Consider the following 19180-nt stretch of genomic DNA (forward strand, 5'->3'; position numbering starts at 1 on the left):
GTTATATACTGTGTTTAATAATAGTACCTTGAATTCCTTTACTATATCATTTGGTCAGCTATCTTAACTGCTTGGAGTTGTCATATAATATTGTCACCCTATGCAATTACCTTTGAAGTTAGGAGCATTAAGTTTTATGTACAAATGAAAGTTGCAATTTTGAATTCATTATATACTGTGAACTCTAATTGACTTCACTGGAAATTTTGCAAGAACAGAAATGTTCTGTGCCTCTATTGTATAATTACTACAGAAAAAGGTAAAATGGGATGTCTCTCGGGCTAGGACAGGGGTTTTCAACCTTTTTGGATCAGTGTACCTCCAGCGGCCAGACGTGGAGCAGTGTACCCCTGGATCTGGACATGGGGTGGGGGAGGGAGGGGTGGCATATGGCCGGACATGCATTGGTGGGGGTGGGGGCACAGCTGAATGCAGAGCGGTGGCAGCAGCCACATGTGAGCTTCCCCCACCTCCTGCGTCCGGGTGGGCAGGTGGGTGGCACCTGCATGGCAGCATGGGCTGGTGCGTGGCAGCGCTCCACCCCTGCCCACCCACACATACTCCCTAGGGCCTTCTCAACTACCCCCAGAGGTACACATAGCCCCGGTTGACAACCCATGGGCTAGGATATCACCTTTATTGTTCAAAGTTGTGAAATGTTTAATTTTTTCATATTTTAAGGGCATTCCTCACAATGAAAGAAATGGAATGGGCGGTTTATATAAGCTACAGGTATTCATCTTTATTATATGATTTTATTTTTTTCTTGATAAATAAATTTGACACAAATCAAAATTTAAACATTTTTTTTCCAGGGAGGCATGAGTGCTGCTAGTTATCCTGGCCCACCTGGCCCTCCTGTAAGTATTAATATATATCATTTTTTTTAATTTAAACTTTGATAGAAGGCTTTGTTACTTACATACAACTTGTTTATGTGATGGATAAAAGCAGACATTACATCTTAAACGTGAAACACTCAAAAGCTGCATCCACACAAGTGCACACATACATTTTGCAACACCTTAAAGACTTCTGAGGCACTACAATACACACTCCATGCACATGATTTGGTTCTCCATGCTGCATATGCAGTGCAGAGCCAGATTTAGATACTGGGTGATCCCAATATCAAAAAAAGCATGTGGATAAAAAGCAGGGTGGTGTATGTGGCAGCTGCATGCACAGCCTGAAATCAGAGCCTGGCTGACCAGAGCCATGCTCCTGCTGCTGGCTAGGCTCCATACACCTAGATCACCACTGCTGGAGCCTCAGGAGATCCCAGAACCCCAGGTAAGGCTGCTGGAACCATCCCAGCCTCCCCTACCCCACCTGGGGTAATTTTCCATGCACCATAGCATGCATGCAGGGGCATTCCCCAGGGACAACTAGCAGTGACACAAATATGTTCCACTGCTACTTATCCCCAGGGAAACACCCATGCATACTCATTTGGATGTGCCCAAACATGCTAAATTTGCTACATTCGAAGATTAAGGCATTTATTTTTAGACGTGTGTCTATCAAATATTTTGGTATATGCTAGGAGAATGGCACATTTTGATTTCAATACTAAGAACTGCATGTAAAGTTTGCAGAATCAATCTTGGCAATCTCTGCAGAATCAGTGCATAATCTGATACTGGATTATATGCCATACCTGTTCTAAAAGTAATACTTAAAATGTATATCTTTAGTGTCAGTATAGTGTAATAGATTTTCAGGAACTCAAACAGGGTAAAATAAGATTGTATTTAGGCATATGTAATAAGTACAGTAGGATCTGAGCCTTTTTTCTTCATCTTTCTAACTTACACATGTATTTTGAGACAGAGAGGCTGTGCACATATTTAAGTATCTCTGTAGTTATTGGTATAGGCTGGTGTCGCAGGGCACCTTAGTGCCTGCTCCTAAGAGAGGAGAAACTGCCAGGGAGAGAGCCCTGGCAGAACCAAGTGAGCACAGCTGTGGGTTGCCGGAGCAACTAAGGGGAGCCAGCTGCCGGTAGGGGGCAGGGCCTGGCCCTTATAAAGCCCAGGGCCGAAGCCAGGCTGGCAGTTCTCTGCCAGCAGCCGGAGAGGCAGGAGCTCCCTCGGCCGAGATATGGGAAGGAGCCTAAGTCGCAAGTACAGCTCATGATAGCCCTGGAGGCTTGAGCTATGATGAGGAGTTATGGCCAGGCGGCTTGCATTTGTGTTACAGCCTAGGGGCTTGTGGTTTTGCTTTGTGTTTGTGCTATTACACCCGGAGGCTTGGGTGAGGCTGTAGGGGTTGGAGGAGGCCTCAACTATAGGGACCCCAGAGAGTGTGGGGTGCCCTAGCGCCAAGAGGGCGCATTATCCTCAATTACTCGCACGGCAGTGCGGGAGCAGCTGGCGGCGAGGAGCGCGGCCAGTGGGTCGCGGGTGCTCCCGTAGGTTGCAGACGGGGACCTAGACCCCAGATTGCGTGTGGGGGAACATAGAGCCCGAAGGCGCAACTCGCACGCCACTGCGCGAGCAGCTGGCGGCGAGGAGCGCGGCCAGTGGGTCGCGGGCGCAACCCGTAGGTTGCGGACGGGGACCGAGACCCCAGATTGCGTGTGGGGGGAACATAGCCCCCCGGCCCCAGGAAAGGGACGGTATTACTGAGTAGCCCAGTGTGGGCACGGCGAGCCCCAGAGAAGGGGGGAGCGCCATACTGAGCAGCCCTAGAGAGCGGGGCCATACTGAGTAGCCCAGTGTGGGCGCGGCGAGCCTCCAGAGAGGGGGAACGCCCTTGTACGTTATTGAGTAGCCCAGTGTGGGCGCGGTGAGCCCCCAAAGAGGGGGAACGCCATTGTGTTTTATTGAGTAGCCCAGTGTGGGCGCGGCGAGCCCCCAGAGAGGGGGAACGCCCTTGTATGTTATTGAGTAGCCCAGTGTGGGCGCGGCGAGCCCCAGAAAGAGGGAACGCCATCGTGCTTTGTTGAGTAGCCTAGTGTGGGCGCACGGGCATAGCGAGCCCGGCCGCAGGCCAGTGCGGCAATCCCCCCCCTCAGACCAAGGCAGTGCTCTGCGGTTGCCCCTGAGAAGACAGGGAGTAGTAGCGCAGGGAGCCAGAGTCAGGGAGGGTATCCGTGCGGTTGGCCCATAGGACCGGAGGCCCGCTAGAGAGTCCCGGAGCGGAACCACACCAGCAGGGGAGGCCCAGAGTGGGCTAGATGGGAGTCCCAGCAAGAGGCTGGGCACGAGACAGGGAGCCCAGAGTGGGCCACATTAGAGAGGAGGCCCAGGAAGCGGGCGTATAGACCGAACAACGTCCTTTACATCTGCGAGGCTTAGGTCGTGGTATCAGGGGAGGTAGGAGCCACGCATAGCCCATAAGGCTAGGGCGCTTGGGTAGCGCCCATTGTATGGGGAGACCCACGAGGGGTCCAGGAGCTGACAGGCCCGAGGAAACACAAGGCAGCCTCCCTATTACATATTCGATCAAGACGTGGCGGGCGAGAATGGAGGGTGCCCTCGGGCCGGAGTAGCGCGGTGAGAGGGCCTCAGGGAGATCACGGCCCTCCGTGAGGACCCCGCCGTGACAGCTGGTTTCATCCCGTCCAGGCTACATAGTCACTTTGGCAGTTCTGTAAATGTTCTGTCATCACAGTTAGAGGCTACTGTTCCTCATATCATTTGCATTGTAGCATCACAGCCTTAGCCAGAGATCTCTCCTGCATTGCACTTTGGGGCAACAACACAAAGAGCAACTAAGATTTGACCCAAAGCTGACAAAAAGAAATAGCCATTAGTACTGACTCTGACTATGCTGCGCTACCATTGTGTTATCACTGTCATTATGTATTTATATTCTACTATCATTGTGAGATGCCATATTCTTGTCTTAAAAATCTCTATGAATCTTTCTTTCTTTGAAGGGTCCAAAAGGTGATCCTGGCACGATGGTATGTATGTTTTGTTGGAATGTGTCGTTTCAGTTTTAAGAGTGTTTTCATAAGTTGAAACATGGAGATAGTGACAGGAATAATGGTGGGGAAACTAGCAGGGACTGAGCCCTTCAAAGATTACAATAAAAATTGACCCAAAGTTCAGAGTAACTGTGGAGATGGGAGAGTCCAGATAATCACGTAATCCTTTCACTGTGTGTGTTTAATAGGGATGTGCGAAATGGCTATGTTTCGATTCAGATTCAGTCACTTCAGAGGGACAGTGATTCATTTCGGTGTTTCGGATCACTGTTCCGTTTCGATTTGGCCAAATCTGTATCGGATTTTCAACAATGTTTCAGTGATTCAGCCATAGGCTATAATCACTAAAATACCTATAACTTTGTAAATTATTGCCTGATTCAGATAAAAATTGCAGAGATCGTAGCCCATTCTGAGAGTAGGAAGCATGCCAAGTTTCAGAGAGATAGGTGCAGGGTTTTTTGTGAAACTGCACCTCACACTCTTCAAAGCAAAACTCTTGTCATGTGTGTGTGTTAAGGCAGAGCAGGATGAAAACAGCAGGGATGGTACCCGTTTCTCAGGGCATGAAGCCTGCCAGGTGCCAAGAAGATAGGTGCAGGGGTTTCTGTGAAACTGCACCTCAGGCTGCTGACAAGCAAAACTCGTGACTATGTGTGTGTTAAGTCACAGTGGGGTGAAAACTTCAGAGAGGGTAGCCCCTTCTGAGGCCATAAAGCCTGACAGGTTTCAAGGAGAATAGGTGCTGGGGTTTCTGCGAAACTGCACCTCAAACTGTTCAAACTAAAACTCGTGATGTGTCACTTTCTGTGTGTATTAAGGCACAGCGGGATGAAAACAGCAGGGATGGTAGCCCCTTCTGAGGCCATGAAACCCGTCTGGTTTCAAGGAGATAGGTGCAGGGGTTTCTGTAAAACTGCATCTCAAGCTTCTGAAAGCAAAACTCATGTCACTTGTATGTGTGTAGGTAGAGCAGGATGAAACCAGCAGGTAACCTGTAAAAGGGGGCCTTCCTGGTGCCAGTTAGATTTCCTCCTGCCCACCTGTTTCTGGGCCAACTTCCCACCCCTCTTTTGTCTGCCACACCTTGATGGAAAACTGATTCACATGTTTCCCAGGCCGGAGGCTGCCCATTTATGTGTCTTGGGGTGACATCCATTCCTCACCTCTGTACCTGCCCTACACTGCAGCCTACACCTCACAGATTGCATCCTTCAGCCCCTCCAGCTGTGGTCCCCTCTCTTAGGTCCTGGTCCCACCTTCAGGCCAGTCAGAATCCCAAGCCTCTTTCTCTGGACATGCCTCGCAGTAGGCCCCTGGCCCTTCGACCCTGCTTTGGGTCCTGGCCCCAGCATGAACCAGTTGAGGGTACCTCTGATATCTTTTACTAGACCAACTAAATAGTTGGAGAAATATATCTTGGCAAACTTTCAGGTTTAAAACCCCTTTGTCAGGCTGAGGAAGCAACTACAGTTGGTGTGTGTGCTCTTCCTGGATGGAATGAATAGGGAAGAAGCCAGAGGCTGGTATGCATGCAAGAAAGCCAGTTAGTGAAAATGTAAATTGAGGTGTCAGGAGGTAAGGGACAGTCTGGGGTGGGGCAGGGGATGGGTGATGTAGCAGGTAAAAGTGGAGAGGTACCTGGGGAGTCAGATGTCAGGCAGGTTATATAGCATGTCATAAATCCAATGTCTATATTGAGTCCATGAGTTTTTGTATCTAGGAGGGTCATGAAGTGAAGTTCATAGGCTTGTCTGTGAAAAGTGGTTTGTAAATTCAAACAAGCACCAAACATCTCTAACCTCATCACCAGAATCAAACTTCCTACAGCCCACAACACACCGAATGGATCCAGACCATGCCATGACAAGAAATGCAAAACCTACCAACATATCTCCAGTACCCCCACAATTACTACACCCCACAAAACAACCATCACCATTCCTGGATCTTACAGCTGCGCCTCCAGAAACATTATATAGCTCAGCCGGTGCACCAAATGCCCTGATGGAAAATATGTAGGAGAGAACAAACAACAACTGTGCACCAGAGTGAATGCACACCGGAAATCTATTACAGACAAGAATACTCAACTACCTGTGGGGGCACATTTCTCACAAGAAAGCCACTCTCTCTCTAGTCTCTCAGTCCTGATCCACAAAGGGAATTAACAAATCACTTTTTACAGATGAGCCTATGAACTTCACTTTATCAACCTCCTAGATACAGAAACTCATGGACTCAATATAGACATTGGATTTATGACACCCTATAAACTTCCCAACATCTGAATCCCCAGGTACCTCTCCACTTTACCTGCTACACCACCCTGCATCCAGCCTGTCCCTCACCCCCTGACACCTTAATTTACATTTTCACTGACTGGCTTTCTTGCCTGCATTGCATGCCAGCCTCTAGCTTCTTTACTATTCCTTCCATTCAGGAAGAGCACACACCAACTGCAGGTGCTTCCGTAGCCTGACAAAGGGTTTTAAACCTGAAATCTTGCTAAGATATATTTTTCCAACTATTCAGTTGGTCTAATAAAAGATATCACATTGACCCAAAAACCCTTGTCTGCCTTGTGTGTGTTAAGGCAGAGCAGGATGAATGCAGCAGGGATGGCCCTGTAACAGGGGGCCTTCCCAATGCAGGTGAGATCTCAGCCCCCGCCCCCCACCCCCCCATTTCTGGGCCAACTGCCCATCCCTCTTTCGTCTGCCATGCCTTGATGGAAAACCGATTTAGATGATACCCAGGTGTGAGGCTGCCCATTTAGGCCCCTGATGTCTAGGGGTGACACCTATTCCATACCTTCATACCTACCCTACTCTGCAGCCCATGCCTTGCAGATGGCATCTCAGGCAGCTAAGCTTACCTGGAGCCTCACAACTCCACTGCAACCAGCAAGCCTCAGGCCTCTCAAAGATCTTGCAGGTCTGGGCTTTCCCTAGCCAGGACTGTGTACGTGTGTGGTGGCTGGAGGTTATAAGGCACCTCCTACCTGCCTTTCACCAGGGAGGTTTGCAGTCCTGGCATTTCTTGGGGGCTGCTGCTCCACCGGCCATCCCACCAGGCCTCCCAACATTGTCCTAGTGCAGTTTTAGGTCATGCCCTGGACTTGGGGCCTCCTCCTTTCATATAGCCCCAGGCCATACCTCCAAGTTCATCCTGGCACAGGAGCTCAGCAGGGAGATATTCTTTCCCTGCTGGCTGGTGATACAGTGAGTGCCACTTCCAGTTCTGAGAGTGGGGCATTAATGGATTTTAAAAAAAATTTTTTAAGGAAATAGTTGCGGACAGACTGGGGAGGGTGGCACTCACTCCGTCTGCACATGAAGCTTAGGGAAGCCCAGCAGCGGGAGTTTCACCTTGAGAAACACCGGCTGCTCCACCAAACTAGGATCCAAGCAGGTGCAGTGAGGTGTCACAACATCCCCAGCAATGCTGAACACTCTTTCACTTGGAACACTGGTCGGTAGACAGGACAGGTGTTCCTGGGCATCCATGGCCAGATCCTGCCACATATGGCTATGACTTTCTCAGTAGGCCAAGGAGTCTCAGAGCAGTGGCTCCACGTCCTAGGTGAGATAGGTAGCCACTGAGGCCTCAGCACTACCTGCCCAAGGCTGGGTTCTGGTGTGTCTGGCCCCCACATGGAAGCGATGCCCTTGGCCCACATTGGCAGCACCTGTGATAGAGGAGACTGGCTGGTGAAAGAGAATGGCTGGTAGCACGAGACAGTGGTTCCCCCTCTTCCACCTCCCCCCACCTCTGCCCTTCTGCCTCCTTAACTCTGTTCACCAGCACCTCCGTCCAGTGATCCAGGGTTTTGCTAGTGCACACGCTCCCCTTCACCCTAGGGTCACACATGGCCACCAGCACACACATCTTATTGGACCGCAACGGATCCAGCCATTTTTTGATGCCCTCCTTTAGCCACTTCACCAGTGCCTATACCTCTGGTGATAATGGCTTGCCAAGAACAACGATCCCCTGGAACTTCTCCATTCGGTAATAAAGCTCCCTCAGTACAGGAATCACCTGGCTAAGGAGGGCATTACCAGTGCTGAGGCTCTTGGTGGCCTCGAGGAATGGCTTGAGGACCACCAAGATCTGGGAGATGGTATCCCACTCTATTTTGTTAAGGGGGCTGCTGATCCCAATCTCCTAGAGCAAGGCCATCTCATGGTTGGCTTTCTGTTGCTTGACCAGACTTTTGAACATCAGGTATGTGGAATTCCACAGAGTCTCCACATCCTGCATGATTTTGTACTGTGGGATGCTCAGCTCTGCCTGTTTGTCCGGTAGCATCTTGCCCCCCGCTTAATGCTCTGATGAAAGTAGCCCGCCACCTTCCTGCGTTTTGAAATAAGCTGGCTTGTTGTGATGGTGCCCTCACTGGGAGCCCTGTCCCCCTCCAAGGCATCCTTGACTATGAGGTGGAACATGTGTGCCACACAGCAGATGTCAATAAAGTTGGCATCATGCACCACCTTGACCATATTGGCCCCATTGTCAGTAACTTTGAATCCGCGGGTGAGCTCGCCCTGCTCAGTGAGCCACCCCTGCACCATGCTGTTCATGGCCACCATGATCTCTGTTGCCATGTGGGACTCATCCATCACCTCCAGTTGAAGGAGAGCCCACCGATGGCCTGACTGATTGCACCAGTGCCCTGTGAGCGAGAGGTAGGCATTATCTCCACCCCAGCTGCTCCAGATGTCCGAGGTGAAGTGTAAGGCTACCTGCAGACCTGCCTTGTGCAGTTCCTCCCTCAAGTACTCCCTGCATGCCTCATACAGGGAGGGTGCCACTGTCCTGCTGAAGGTGGTGTGTGTGGGCATGCAGTATCATGGGGCCACACACGCCATGAGCCACCTGAACCCTGGCCACTCAACTAAGGAGAAGGGCTGGCCATCCAGAGCAAGCATCTCCCCAATGCTCTGGTTGACTTCGCTCAGCTTTGGAATGCGCCCCCCTTTCCCTCTGCCTTTCCCCCACTGGTTCAGGGTGGCCTGCCTCTGCTTTGGGGGGACGGGGGCTTTGGAGCGAGACAGGGACTTCCCTTTGGGTACACTCCCACTGGTGCCAGGCTGAGGAGGAGCAAGGGCAAGGGGGTGGTGCCTCCTAAGATGCATCAGCATCTCCATGCTGCTGAAGTGTTTCTCATCCTTGCTCCGCCTGGTCTTACATTGGCAGTGGAGGCAGATAGCATATGTGGGATCATCTACCACCTTAAAATGATCCCACACTACACTACCCCCTTGCTTCTGGGGTGTGGGTGCAGATTCTTCCTTATCCCCCTCCTCAGCAGGCAAAGGCAAAATGACAGGGGAAGCTGAGCCACGTGCCCCCACAACCTCCTCTGCAATGCCTTCTGGAAAAGGAGACCTGGCTCTAAGGGAACTTTGAGGGGTGTGGAGCAGAAACTCTGATTCCCCCTTCATTCCCAGAACTTCTCTGACTATGGCACTCAGCTCCGCTGCTTCCAGATCCAGATCCTCCTCTTCCTTCCACTGGAAGGCTCAGACTGGGAACTGAAATTGGGGTGAAAGAGACTGTCATGCTGGTGCTTGTCATGCTGGTGGTGCTGGAGGTTATTATTATTGCTGGTGTTAGTGGAGATGGGGCAGGTGCAGACACTGCTCCCATGTTCTTGCTCCCACTAGCAGCAGAAGCCTCATAGCTGCTAGGGAAGAGGGTATGTCTGTGTTGGGGGTGGGGGAGAATGTGCAGCTCTCCCTCTAGTCCCTTCCAGAAGACCAGGCACCTGCCTTTCCAGCATGCTTCATGTTTGGTGTGCTGGAAAGTGTGTGTCCATGTATGTATATATGTAGTGCTTTTCTACACAGCTTTCTTTTTGTTTGGGGTGGAAAAAAACCCCACAAGAATAAATAACAGGATTTTTGGGGAATAAATATTTGAAAGGGATTAACAACAGGGATAGTGGGCAAAGGTAAGTGGGAAAGGATTGGCTAATGACTGGCTACAACTTGGTAGCAGCAGAACACCTACTGCTACCAACCTAGACCCTTTGGATGCTGTGCTCTGCTGTTCATGCTGCAAGAGACAGATGTCACAAAAGGAAGAAAGCAGTTCACAAGCAGCCTTATATGTTCTTTTTCTGTCCCTCCCCAGAGCATTGGGATTGGAAGGGACCTCAGGGACAGATTGCAGACACTGACCAGCTACAGATGTCAATTTTAGAGAAGTCCTTCCCCCTCTTCCCCCTCCCTCTTCTGAGTTTCTGTTTCCCCACAAGCCCGCTTCCAAAACATCCGAAACATTTCAGATGGTTTTGTTGCATTTCGGAGGTGTTTCAGAGCCTCCATTCTGATTTGGATTTGGTGTTTCAGGCACTGAAGTGGGCTAAAACACCTCCGGAATGAAATGGCTGCCAAGTTTCGCACAGCCTTAGTGTTTAAGCTTTCCCTGGGGCAGGTTTTGATAGCTATTACTTATGCTTTGATACCGTGGAATATTTTTTTTCTATTTACTATTAAATCTGCTAAAAATAATGCAGTAGGTACCCTTGAAAAATTGGACCTGTAACTTTCACAATATTGTCATAGTATTCATGGCTTTTTCCATTCCTATATATAAGAAAACAGCATGATACAAAGGACAAGGAGATATAAGCAGAGATACAGCACTGAAGTAGAGGCATAACAAGCTGGTTTCTGCTCTGCAGTCAGTACAACACGATCAGAGCTAGCAGACCTATTTCACGCTGTCAACTGGCTGATCAGTCCAGATTATCCAGAATCCATATACTCACATCAGCCACTGTGAGGAGCTGCCAGCATTCTTCAACAATAAACAATATCAGCCCTGAAGATGGAGCTGTCAGGAAAAGAAATGTGCCTGTATGCCACATCACCATAAATATGCTTGCCCCCAGACATGATGGCATTGAAGAAGCTCTAGTACATGAAGCTCTTTTCTAGTAGCTCTTTTCTAGTAAATGAAACTCACTGTAACTTGACTGTTAAAAAGAATTACACTGTCCAGCATTTGCTATATGATCTTACTCTTTTCCTGGCATGTCCATCAGAACTCAAAGATTAATGCAAGGACACAGCTGTCCCACAAAGCTCTTTCATGACTAGACTTTGTTTGTGGAACAGAGTTCTGCTCAGAAGCACTAGATTTACCTAGAAAGTTAAAGAAAAGTTCCAGAATTACCTTATAACCTATGTTAATTCTCTAATTGACAACATATGCTCAAACCTATCACTTTATTGACTGAAAGTGGTTTAGAGCTGACCTTGATCAGGCAACTACACCAGAGGGGTTCTCCCTGATTACATGCTTAATCAAAATTGAAACAATTAGAAAATAATCTGCCTCTGGAAATAGTTTTTATTCTCAGATCATTACCTCACCTGGCAAAATCTGTTCACTCAAAGTTAATAGAATGTTTAGCTGTTTCTTAAATATTTTCAAGTTAAATCCTCTATGTTTATTTGCTCTCCAGCCATTTATGTCTCATTAAGAAGGTGGAATTATTAATCTAAGCAACTTTTTTTTTTCAACAGGGAGATCCCGGTCCAATGGGGCTACCAGGTCTAGAAGGACTCCCAGGGGAAAAGGTAGGACTTTAAGAAAGGAAAACATTCTCTCTAGATGTTGTCTGGCACTTCTCTAGAGTTTCATTTGAATTCCACTGTGTATGCAGTGATACTGTGTACCTACCTGAATTTTCATGTTCTCTATGTGTTGATCTAAATAGTACAGTTCAATAAATATAAAATTCCATATCTAATTCAATTCCATTTTTTGTGCCCTCTGAGCATCTCAGAGTTACACCAGGCACAGTTGGTGAACTCAGACAGGTGAGGTGGTGGAACGTCCCGTGGCAGGGGGGTTGCAGCTGACCGGGGGGGTTTGCAGTCTCCCCACTACTGGCTGAAGTGCCCAGCTAGCTGCAAACCTCCCTGCCCCCCCCCCAACTCCCGTGGGACATTTCACCGCCCACCAGTCTGAGTTCATCAGCCATACCTGAGTTACACCATTTCAAGCAAAGGTTAATGTTGGGATGTGCTACGTAGCTCATGTTAAGGTAACTTCACTATGATCAACAGAGATAAAACAAGCAATTTGCAATCCTCCAGCATCCCAGGATTCACTGTTCCCAGCCCACAGTAAATAGTTGTGTTACTTCTGTTGTGATGCAAGTCAAAACCCAAGATAGGCAGAGCTGCTGCAAATGAGACATCTTTTTGTAGACTTAGAGACCTCTGTAGTGTAACTTCTAACTAAACAGATGTTACATATGGTACTATAAAACATAGTGCTACAAAGAAGTTCCTGTTTCAAATAGGCACTTTTCTGTTATGCTTGGACAATTTTGTGGCACTACAGATGTATTGCACATTTGTATTCTCACATTTCATAGCATTACAAGGGCTTTTGTATCTCTATAAATATAACGTCTGTCCATCCCCTTAAACTACCTCCTTGTGTGTTGGTTAGAGTGACTTTGGCTATAGGTATAACTTTATTGTTAGTGTCAAATATTTTAGAGTAACATGAAGGGAAAATATAATACTGAATTATCTGTTCATTCTGGTCTTTGGCATGACTATAAATGAGAGCTACTTGGAGATCCATAGATCAGTCGGTTACTTAACCTTGATCCATTTCTCAATAGTTCTTTAACGTATACCTGACTATCTCCTAGAGTGACCGTAAGGGACAATATGCAAATTATGACCTTACAGAATGAAAACATATACCTGGGATGGAGTAAATTATTCAGTTTTGAAAAATAAGTCAATGGGAGAGGTAAATATTAGAAAGTAAGAATTTCTGTTTCCAGTTAACTGTGATAAGTTCCTGCCTCTTGGAGTGTAATTGCTTCTTCATTAACAAATACTGTTTTGAGACCCTGCACTGCCAGTTGCCAGATGTTTGACAGTGCAGTGGTTTCTTTTCCTTAGGGTGACCGGGGACCAGCTGGTGCACCAGGAGTATCAGGGATTCAAGTGAGTATTACTTAAAGAAATGCATTACTTAAAGAAATGTATTTTGGGAAAAGTTGAAATAATCTGAAATCAAGACAAATGCTCATATGCATTATTAATTCCCATGTATGGAATGCCAATAGTAGGGTAGGCACTTTATGAACAGTTGTGAAGATAAGGTCCTTTCCCTAAGAGATTACAGCCTTATTAATATCAAGCCATAGTTTTATGATTGAAATGATAAAAGAGAGTGTACTAAATATGTGACACAGGTTGAAATTCAAGAATGTTTCTACTAAGTCAAAACATCATATGAGACTCTTCAGAACCTCTTCCATATATTAAAGAAAAGTAAGGTGTCATTTAATATATTCTTGGACATGTATAAGTCTTGTGCTCTTTGAAAAATCTTGGCAGTTATTTCCATTAGGATTTACATAAAAAGGCAATCAGACATTTTTAGTGCCAAATTAAAGTGAGTGTTTTTCCTGGCTATTAATCTGTTGACATGGACAAAGTGTCTGAAAGACATTTGAGTTCACAGAAGCCATCCAGAATCTCTGTTGTAGGTAAAATTAAAAGTAACTGTGACAATAAACTGAAGTTTAACTGCTCATACATGTTCTTACAAGAAATAAAATGCTATTTTTCTTTAGATTACAATTGCAGTTGACTAAAATAGAGTGGTTTAGCTATTCAACAGACAGTATGACAGAGTAATTTATATGCAAATGTATTATTCTTAAATGTGGATAATTTCCAATCAGATCAGGATCTGGTTTGTTGTTGTTCTTGTTTGGTTTATTTTAATTATGAATGTGTGCTTTATGAATCAAAGAGAGGTTGATATCTATCTAGCCAGGTTCTGTTAACCACTATTTCAACACATTTCCTATAGGTTTCAAGAGAAGGAGAAAGTTAAATAGTTCAATTTGTTAAACATCCCTAAAATAAAGTTAAAAGTGCATGTTAAAAGAATAAGAATAAATTTTTCTGTGTCTACAAGTTAGTGTAAGAGCTTCAAAGCATGGTACTTAAAATCACAATTGATGTTATATTGAACATTATAAATCCATAATACTGTAACCAGTTAGGCTTGTCATAGTTGTTCACTTCCTGTGGATTTCTCCTGGGTTATATCCAAAATTTTGTTTCTGTTTAAGATGTTCTGAATTCTGGGTGGGTGAATATAAAATATTTAATGAGTTCATTTTAGCCGTATTGTAAATCATTCCACTACTAAGTTTTTAGTCCACGGTTCTATACAATAAATTATCTCCTTTAACATTTTATGATAAACAAAGTTTATAAATAAATTCACAGGCCTATGTCAGATTCATTAGAGCAGTAATTATGGATCTTTTTAGGCTCAAGGCACCCCTTGGAAAATGTCAGCTCGTAGTTTTCACTCTTTTTTGACTATGGAAAAATAATACAGCAGTTTTCCTATTGCAAGGAATTCCAGGGCTAGGGACAGACATAAACCTGTTTAAGTGATCAGAAACTGGTTTAAACCTGTAACAGAACAGATGTTCAGTGTACATAAACCAGTTTGAGAATGGCTGCAAACAGTTTGAGATAAACATGGTTGAATATAGTATCAGATGTAACTGATTTGGCTCAAACCGGCTTATGCAGTGTCTGTCCCAGACCCTTTGCTGGTATAAGATAAATCAGACTCCCCCAGCATCCTGGCATGCTCTTGGTCTGGGTGGGGCGCTCTGCTCCACAGCAGAGCTGGCCTTTCCCCTCTGCTCTCTAGCCAGAGCAGGGGTAGGGTATGGCCAGACACTGGCCTGCCATGACCCCTATGGTAAATTTCTCCATCAATCCCCTCTTCCCTCCCCCCTCCCCCCTCCCTTTGCTGGCAAACCCTGGGGACTGCAGCTGCTGTTTGCCAGCCCCAGCCATATCTCCATAACTCCCTCTGTCCCCTCTCTCCCCTGGAATGCCAGGGCTTTGGCTGCAGTCTGTGTGGCTTGCACAGCGGTCCTGGAGCAGATGTGTGTGCAGATCCAAGCTGTGCTGCAGCTCTGAGCCCAGAGCTAAGGCTTGCAGGATCAGACTGAGGTAGAAAGGGTTGGCAGAGACCTAACAATCATTCATTAGTGATCACACATGCTGGAGATTTAGTTAAGAGAAGTTGCACCAAAGAATGCAGTGAGCTACATTTAGCAGAACATGTAAACATGAAGCAGAACTTGTAAACAAAGCTTTTCTAAATGTGTAGCTGTAAGGAGACACTCTGCCCTCGGGATTAGTAAAACTAATTCTTGTCTTTCTGGTTTACATTTTAAGTTAGACTAAGTTGTGTATGCTGTGTTTTGCTGGGCTGTATCTTAGCTTAGGCAAAGATTTTTGATAGTTCCCTGTTGTATGTTTTGCAAATTGCTGTGTTCCTGGCTGGTGCCTGGCTACGCCCCTTCTGCTCCAGCAGGGAGAGGTGAGAGCCTTGGAGGGTCTCTCTCTTCCCTCCACTTTGGCAGTGGCTGGTAGGCACGCTCTAGCACCCCCCAGCTTCTGGCTTGAGCCACTGCAGGTGTGTGCCTGCATTTCCTGATTTAACAGAGCATGTCTGTCCAGCTATTAATTGGTTTAAGCTGCACATCTTAGACTAACCTGCAAAGAGTAAACCAATTCAGCCTTGGGCTTTTTGAATATCTGTCCCTAACCCAGAAGACCATAAGTCTGATTTTTTTTTTTAATGGCATGGATTCTTATTTGAAATCATTGGGTTTATCTTGTGAATCATGTTTTCACACCTAACAGTGTATGACGTCCTGTAGCACCCCTTGAAGGATATGAAGATACCCCAGGGTGCCACAGCATCATGGTTGAGAATCACTGCACTAGAGTTTTGTAGTTCAGGAATAGTTTGGAGAGTTCTTTGGGGAGTTCTAATCTAAGAGGAGATTTGTACTGTTTACCTAACAGGGAGGATGTGTTGAGTGAGGTTCCTCAGGGGGTCTGTCATGGGTCCAACATTGTTTAAAAGCTTCAGTCATGATTTGGAGGTTGGGATTGATTGTACACTTACCAGATATGCAGATGACATCAAGTTGGGTGGATTTGTAGACACTCTGGAGGATTTCTCCACAATGATTCAGAATGACCTTGAGAAACTTGAGAAATGGTCCAAAATCAAATTAAATTTAGTAAGGATAAGTGCAAAGTCTTGCACTTAGGACACAACAATAACAAGTACAAATACAGACCTGGAAATGCCAGGCTAGACTTCAGTATGGCAGAAAAGGAGTTGGGGGTTGTGGTACATCATAAGCTGCATATGAGCCAACAGTGTGGTCTTGCTGCAAAAAAAAGCGTGTCCACTAGCATATTAATAGGACCATCTTCTGCATAGCAAGAGAAATAAATCTCCTGGTCTCTGCAGTACTGGTGAAGCCTTTTCTGAGTACTTTGTCCAAGTTTGGCCCCTTTCTTCAAAAAAAGAGGTAGACAAATCAGAAAGATTCTAGGAGGAAACATGATTTACAAGGGAAGTCTAAAAGACTATTTGCCTGTGGACAAGGGACTGGATAAAGTCTAATTAATATAAGCAACTGCTTTTTTAAGAGTTTCATACAACATATCCTTGAAAATTCTCTTAACACATTAACTCAAAAGTGAATTACATGTATTTTTAAACCAAATACAGATTATACGTCATGCTTGATCTGAAGAAAATTGCTATTTTGCTGGTGGGGCAATTTGTATTTTAAATATTTCTCTTTGATCTCCTTTGACAGGGAAAGCCTGGATCCCCAGGGCCTCCAGGGATACCAGGGGAACCAGTAAGTGCAAGTTTGAATTCTGGCATATTGTGTTTTAGGGTTCTTTATTGTAGCCATGCTGGTCTAAGAGGCCATAGGCATAGGCCATAGGACATAGGCAGACAATGTTCTTTGGGTAGATGTGATATCTTTTATTATTTATCTAATAATCATCTTTTATTATTTATCTAATAAAAGATATCACATCTACCCAAAAAACCTTTTTGGTCTATTATGTTGACACTCATGTGCTTTAAATACAAAATGGAAAGCCCTGTTTATGCTTATGTGTGTGCTCTTTATTAGGGTGAAAGAGGCCCTGTGGGAGACATCGGATTTCCTGGGCCAGAAGGGCCTCCTGGAAAACCAGTAAGTAATTAACCACTGAATAAGAGTGCGAAAAAAATGTATTGAAAAATTTGAGACTTAATTTTGCTCAATATTTCAGTAGGAAAACTTCATAGAGCATATAGTGCTATAGGCCCAGGTATAATCTGCTGAATGAGGGCCTTGAATGCTGAGGTTTAGGTAATAAATCCAAAGGACTTCCCAGAATTGAGAGTAGGCATGTCGTTCCAAATGTTCAATACAATCTATAGAAGATGGAATTCCTACCGTCTTGCCAATGTCAGATCAGTTAGAGAGTGTTCGATTCATGGTTTATCATCTGTAGGTTACAAGTGCAATATTGTTGCTGTAATGTACTGCTTTTTACTGCATAGATAAGTGGCTCTTCTCTATGTTCTTAAAGGGCATATTTTCAAAAGTAACTAGAACATCCCAAGTAGACATTTCAATGGAAAGGACAGGCTTCAAAAGCTGTCTGTGAATGGTGTTTGTCTGTTCTCACTGGGGACTGGTAAGGGCTTAGCATCTGTGGAAAGGATCATTGGGTACTTAAATCAGTTGTGCCCTTCCAAAAAACTGGTGTTAAACTCCCACAGTGGTGTTAAACTCCCCTAGGTAGTTTCTTATTTTAACTTAAAAATAGATGTTAATCTTTTTGGCCAGGAGGAAACATGATTTACAAGGAAATTCTACCAGACTATTTGCCTGTAGAGAAGGGACTGGATAAAATCTAAGGCCAGGTTCTCTTTCAGTTCTTTATTAATGTTTATTTAACACAGTGGTCACCAACCAGCAGATCTTGATCTACCAATAGATCTTGAAGCCTCTTGTGGTAGATCTCAGAGCCTCTTGGAGTCAGTCCCAGGATGGGGTGATGGGCTGAGTGCCTGTGTGCATGCACACATGCCCCTCAGCCCAGCAGGTCAGTCTGTTGGGGAGGAAAGGGATGGGGGCTAGATTGAGGCCCCTGTGGTGAGGCACAGGGTCACAGAGGCAGGAGCAGGGGTAAGTTGAGCGGGGCCCCGGCCATGTAGAACTTACCTCCTCGGGAGGCACGCCCCCAAATAATTTTTTCTCCTTCTGCCTCCTCTCACCCCCTCCCCTCCCCACAGACTTACCTGCTGGGTGGGTGGTAGTGGTACACAGTAGATCTTGGCTTGCTTTTAAATGCCAAAGGTGATCTCCTACTTAAAAAGGTTGGAGACCACTGGTTTAACAGAAAGATCACAGCTGGGTTTTCAGATCATAGATAGAGTCTGATATGCTGGCAGAGGCTCCACAAGTGAAAATATGTAAATTGAACAACCGCTCAAGTGGAACAAGTGAAAGAGAATAAATATAGAAACCCTATAGAGACTATACAGCTCTTTCTAACTTTCTCTACTTTCTACACCAAATTTTCCCACAAAATCACATAAAAATCCAGACCATTAGGCTAGGGACAAACATTCAAAAAGTCTGAGCCTGAATTGATTCAATCTTTGCAGGTTAGTCAAACCTGCAAAGCTTGAACTGATTTGGAGGTGGATATACATTCCCTTTTCATTCCAGAAATGCAGGCACATGCCTGCAGTGGCTCAGGCTAGAAGCCAGGGCGGACTAGAGAAGCCCTCCCTTCCCTTCTACGGTGCTGAGCTGAGGGGGGTGTGGCCAGGCCCCAGCAGGATGCTTTGATGCTACCTGCACCATCCCAGGCTTTTACCTGTTCACTGCTCAAGGGGGAAGAATGTTGCCAGACCCTGCATCTGTTGATGATACTGAGCTTTTCAATCTCCCTCTCCTTTCTTCTTTATACTGTCTGCAAACCAGGTCACTTCTGAAAACTTTCTTTGTCCCCTCTTGATGACTGACAGATTGCAACCAGCAGGTAGCTTGTCAGAACAAAGTTTATCAGCCCATCAAGCCCTACAGAAGAAAACATCTCTCTCATTAGTTTCAAGGTCTTCTTATCTGCAGGTTGCTTTTGCATTTGCATGCTACTAGCTATCTGCCTTTATGCCAGTGAAATTGGAGACCCACATAGACATCTCTCAGCATTAGCTAGCATTGGTGGGGGCATGGTCAGATGCCAGTTCCCTGGGCTGGGGTCTCTGCCGTGGAAAAGGGGCAGGAGGGGGGATCTCTGCTTGAGCAGCCAGCAGAAAGGGGTGGGGAGG

At 46.0% G+C, this 19180-nt stretch overlaps 1 protein-coding gene across 5 annotated transcripts in view; it reads left to right on the forward strand.

Annotated features, from left to right (window-relative positions):
• The window catches only part of COL19A1 (collagen type XIX alpha 1 chain), a 393720-nt gene that overhangs the window by 334216 nt on the left and 40324 nt on the right, over nucleotides 1-19180 (forward strand). For all 5 annotated transcript variants that reach the window (XM_059730850.1, XM_019496735.2, XM_059730868.1 and 2 more), the window contains 7 exons: nucleotides 682-732; nucleotides 816-860; nucleotides 3887-3913; nucleotides 11479-11532; nucleotides 12883-12927; nucleotides 16653-16697; nucleotides 16983-17045. In XM_059730850.1, coding sequence (XP_059586833.1) covers nucleotides 682-732; nucleotides 816-860; nucleotides 3887-3913; nucleotides 11479-11532; nucleotides 12883-12927; nucleotides 16653-16697; nucleotides 16983-17045 — 330 coding nt within the window. The remainder of the gene's footprint in view (nucleotides 1-681; nucleotides 733-815; nucleotides 861-3886; nucleotides 3914-11478; nucleotides 11533-12882; nucleotides 12928-16652; nucleotides 16698-16982; nucleotides 17046-19180) is intronic.

The sequence above is a fragment of the Alligator mississippiensis genome, chromosome 1, assembly GCF_030867095.1.
Source record: "Alligator mississippiensis isolate rAllMis1 chromosome 1, rAllMis1, whole genome shotgun sequence".
Taxonomy (NCBI): domain Eukaryota; kingdom Metazoa; phylum Chordata; order Crocodylia; family Alligatoridae; genus Alligator; species Alligator mississippiensis.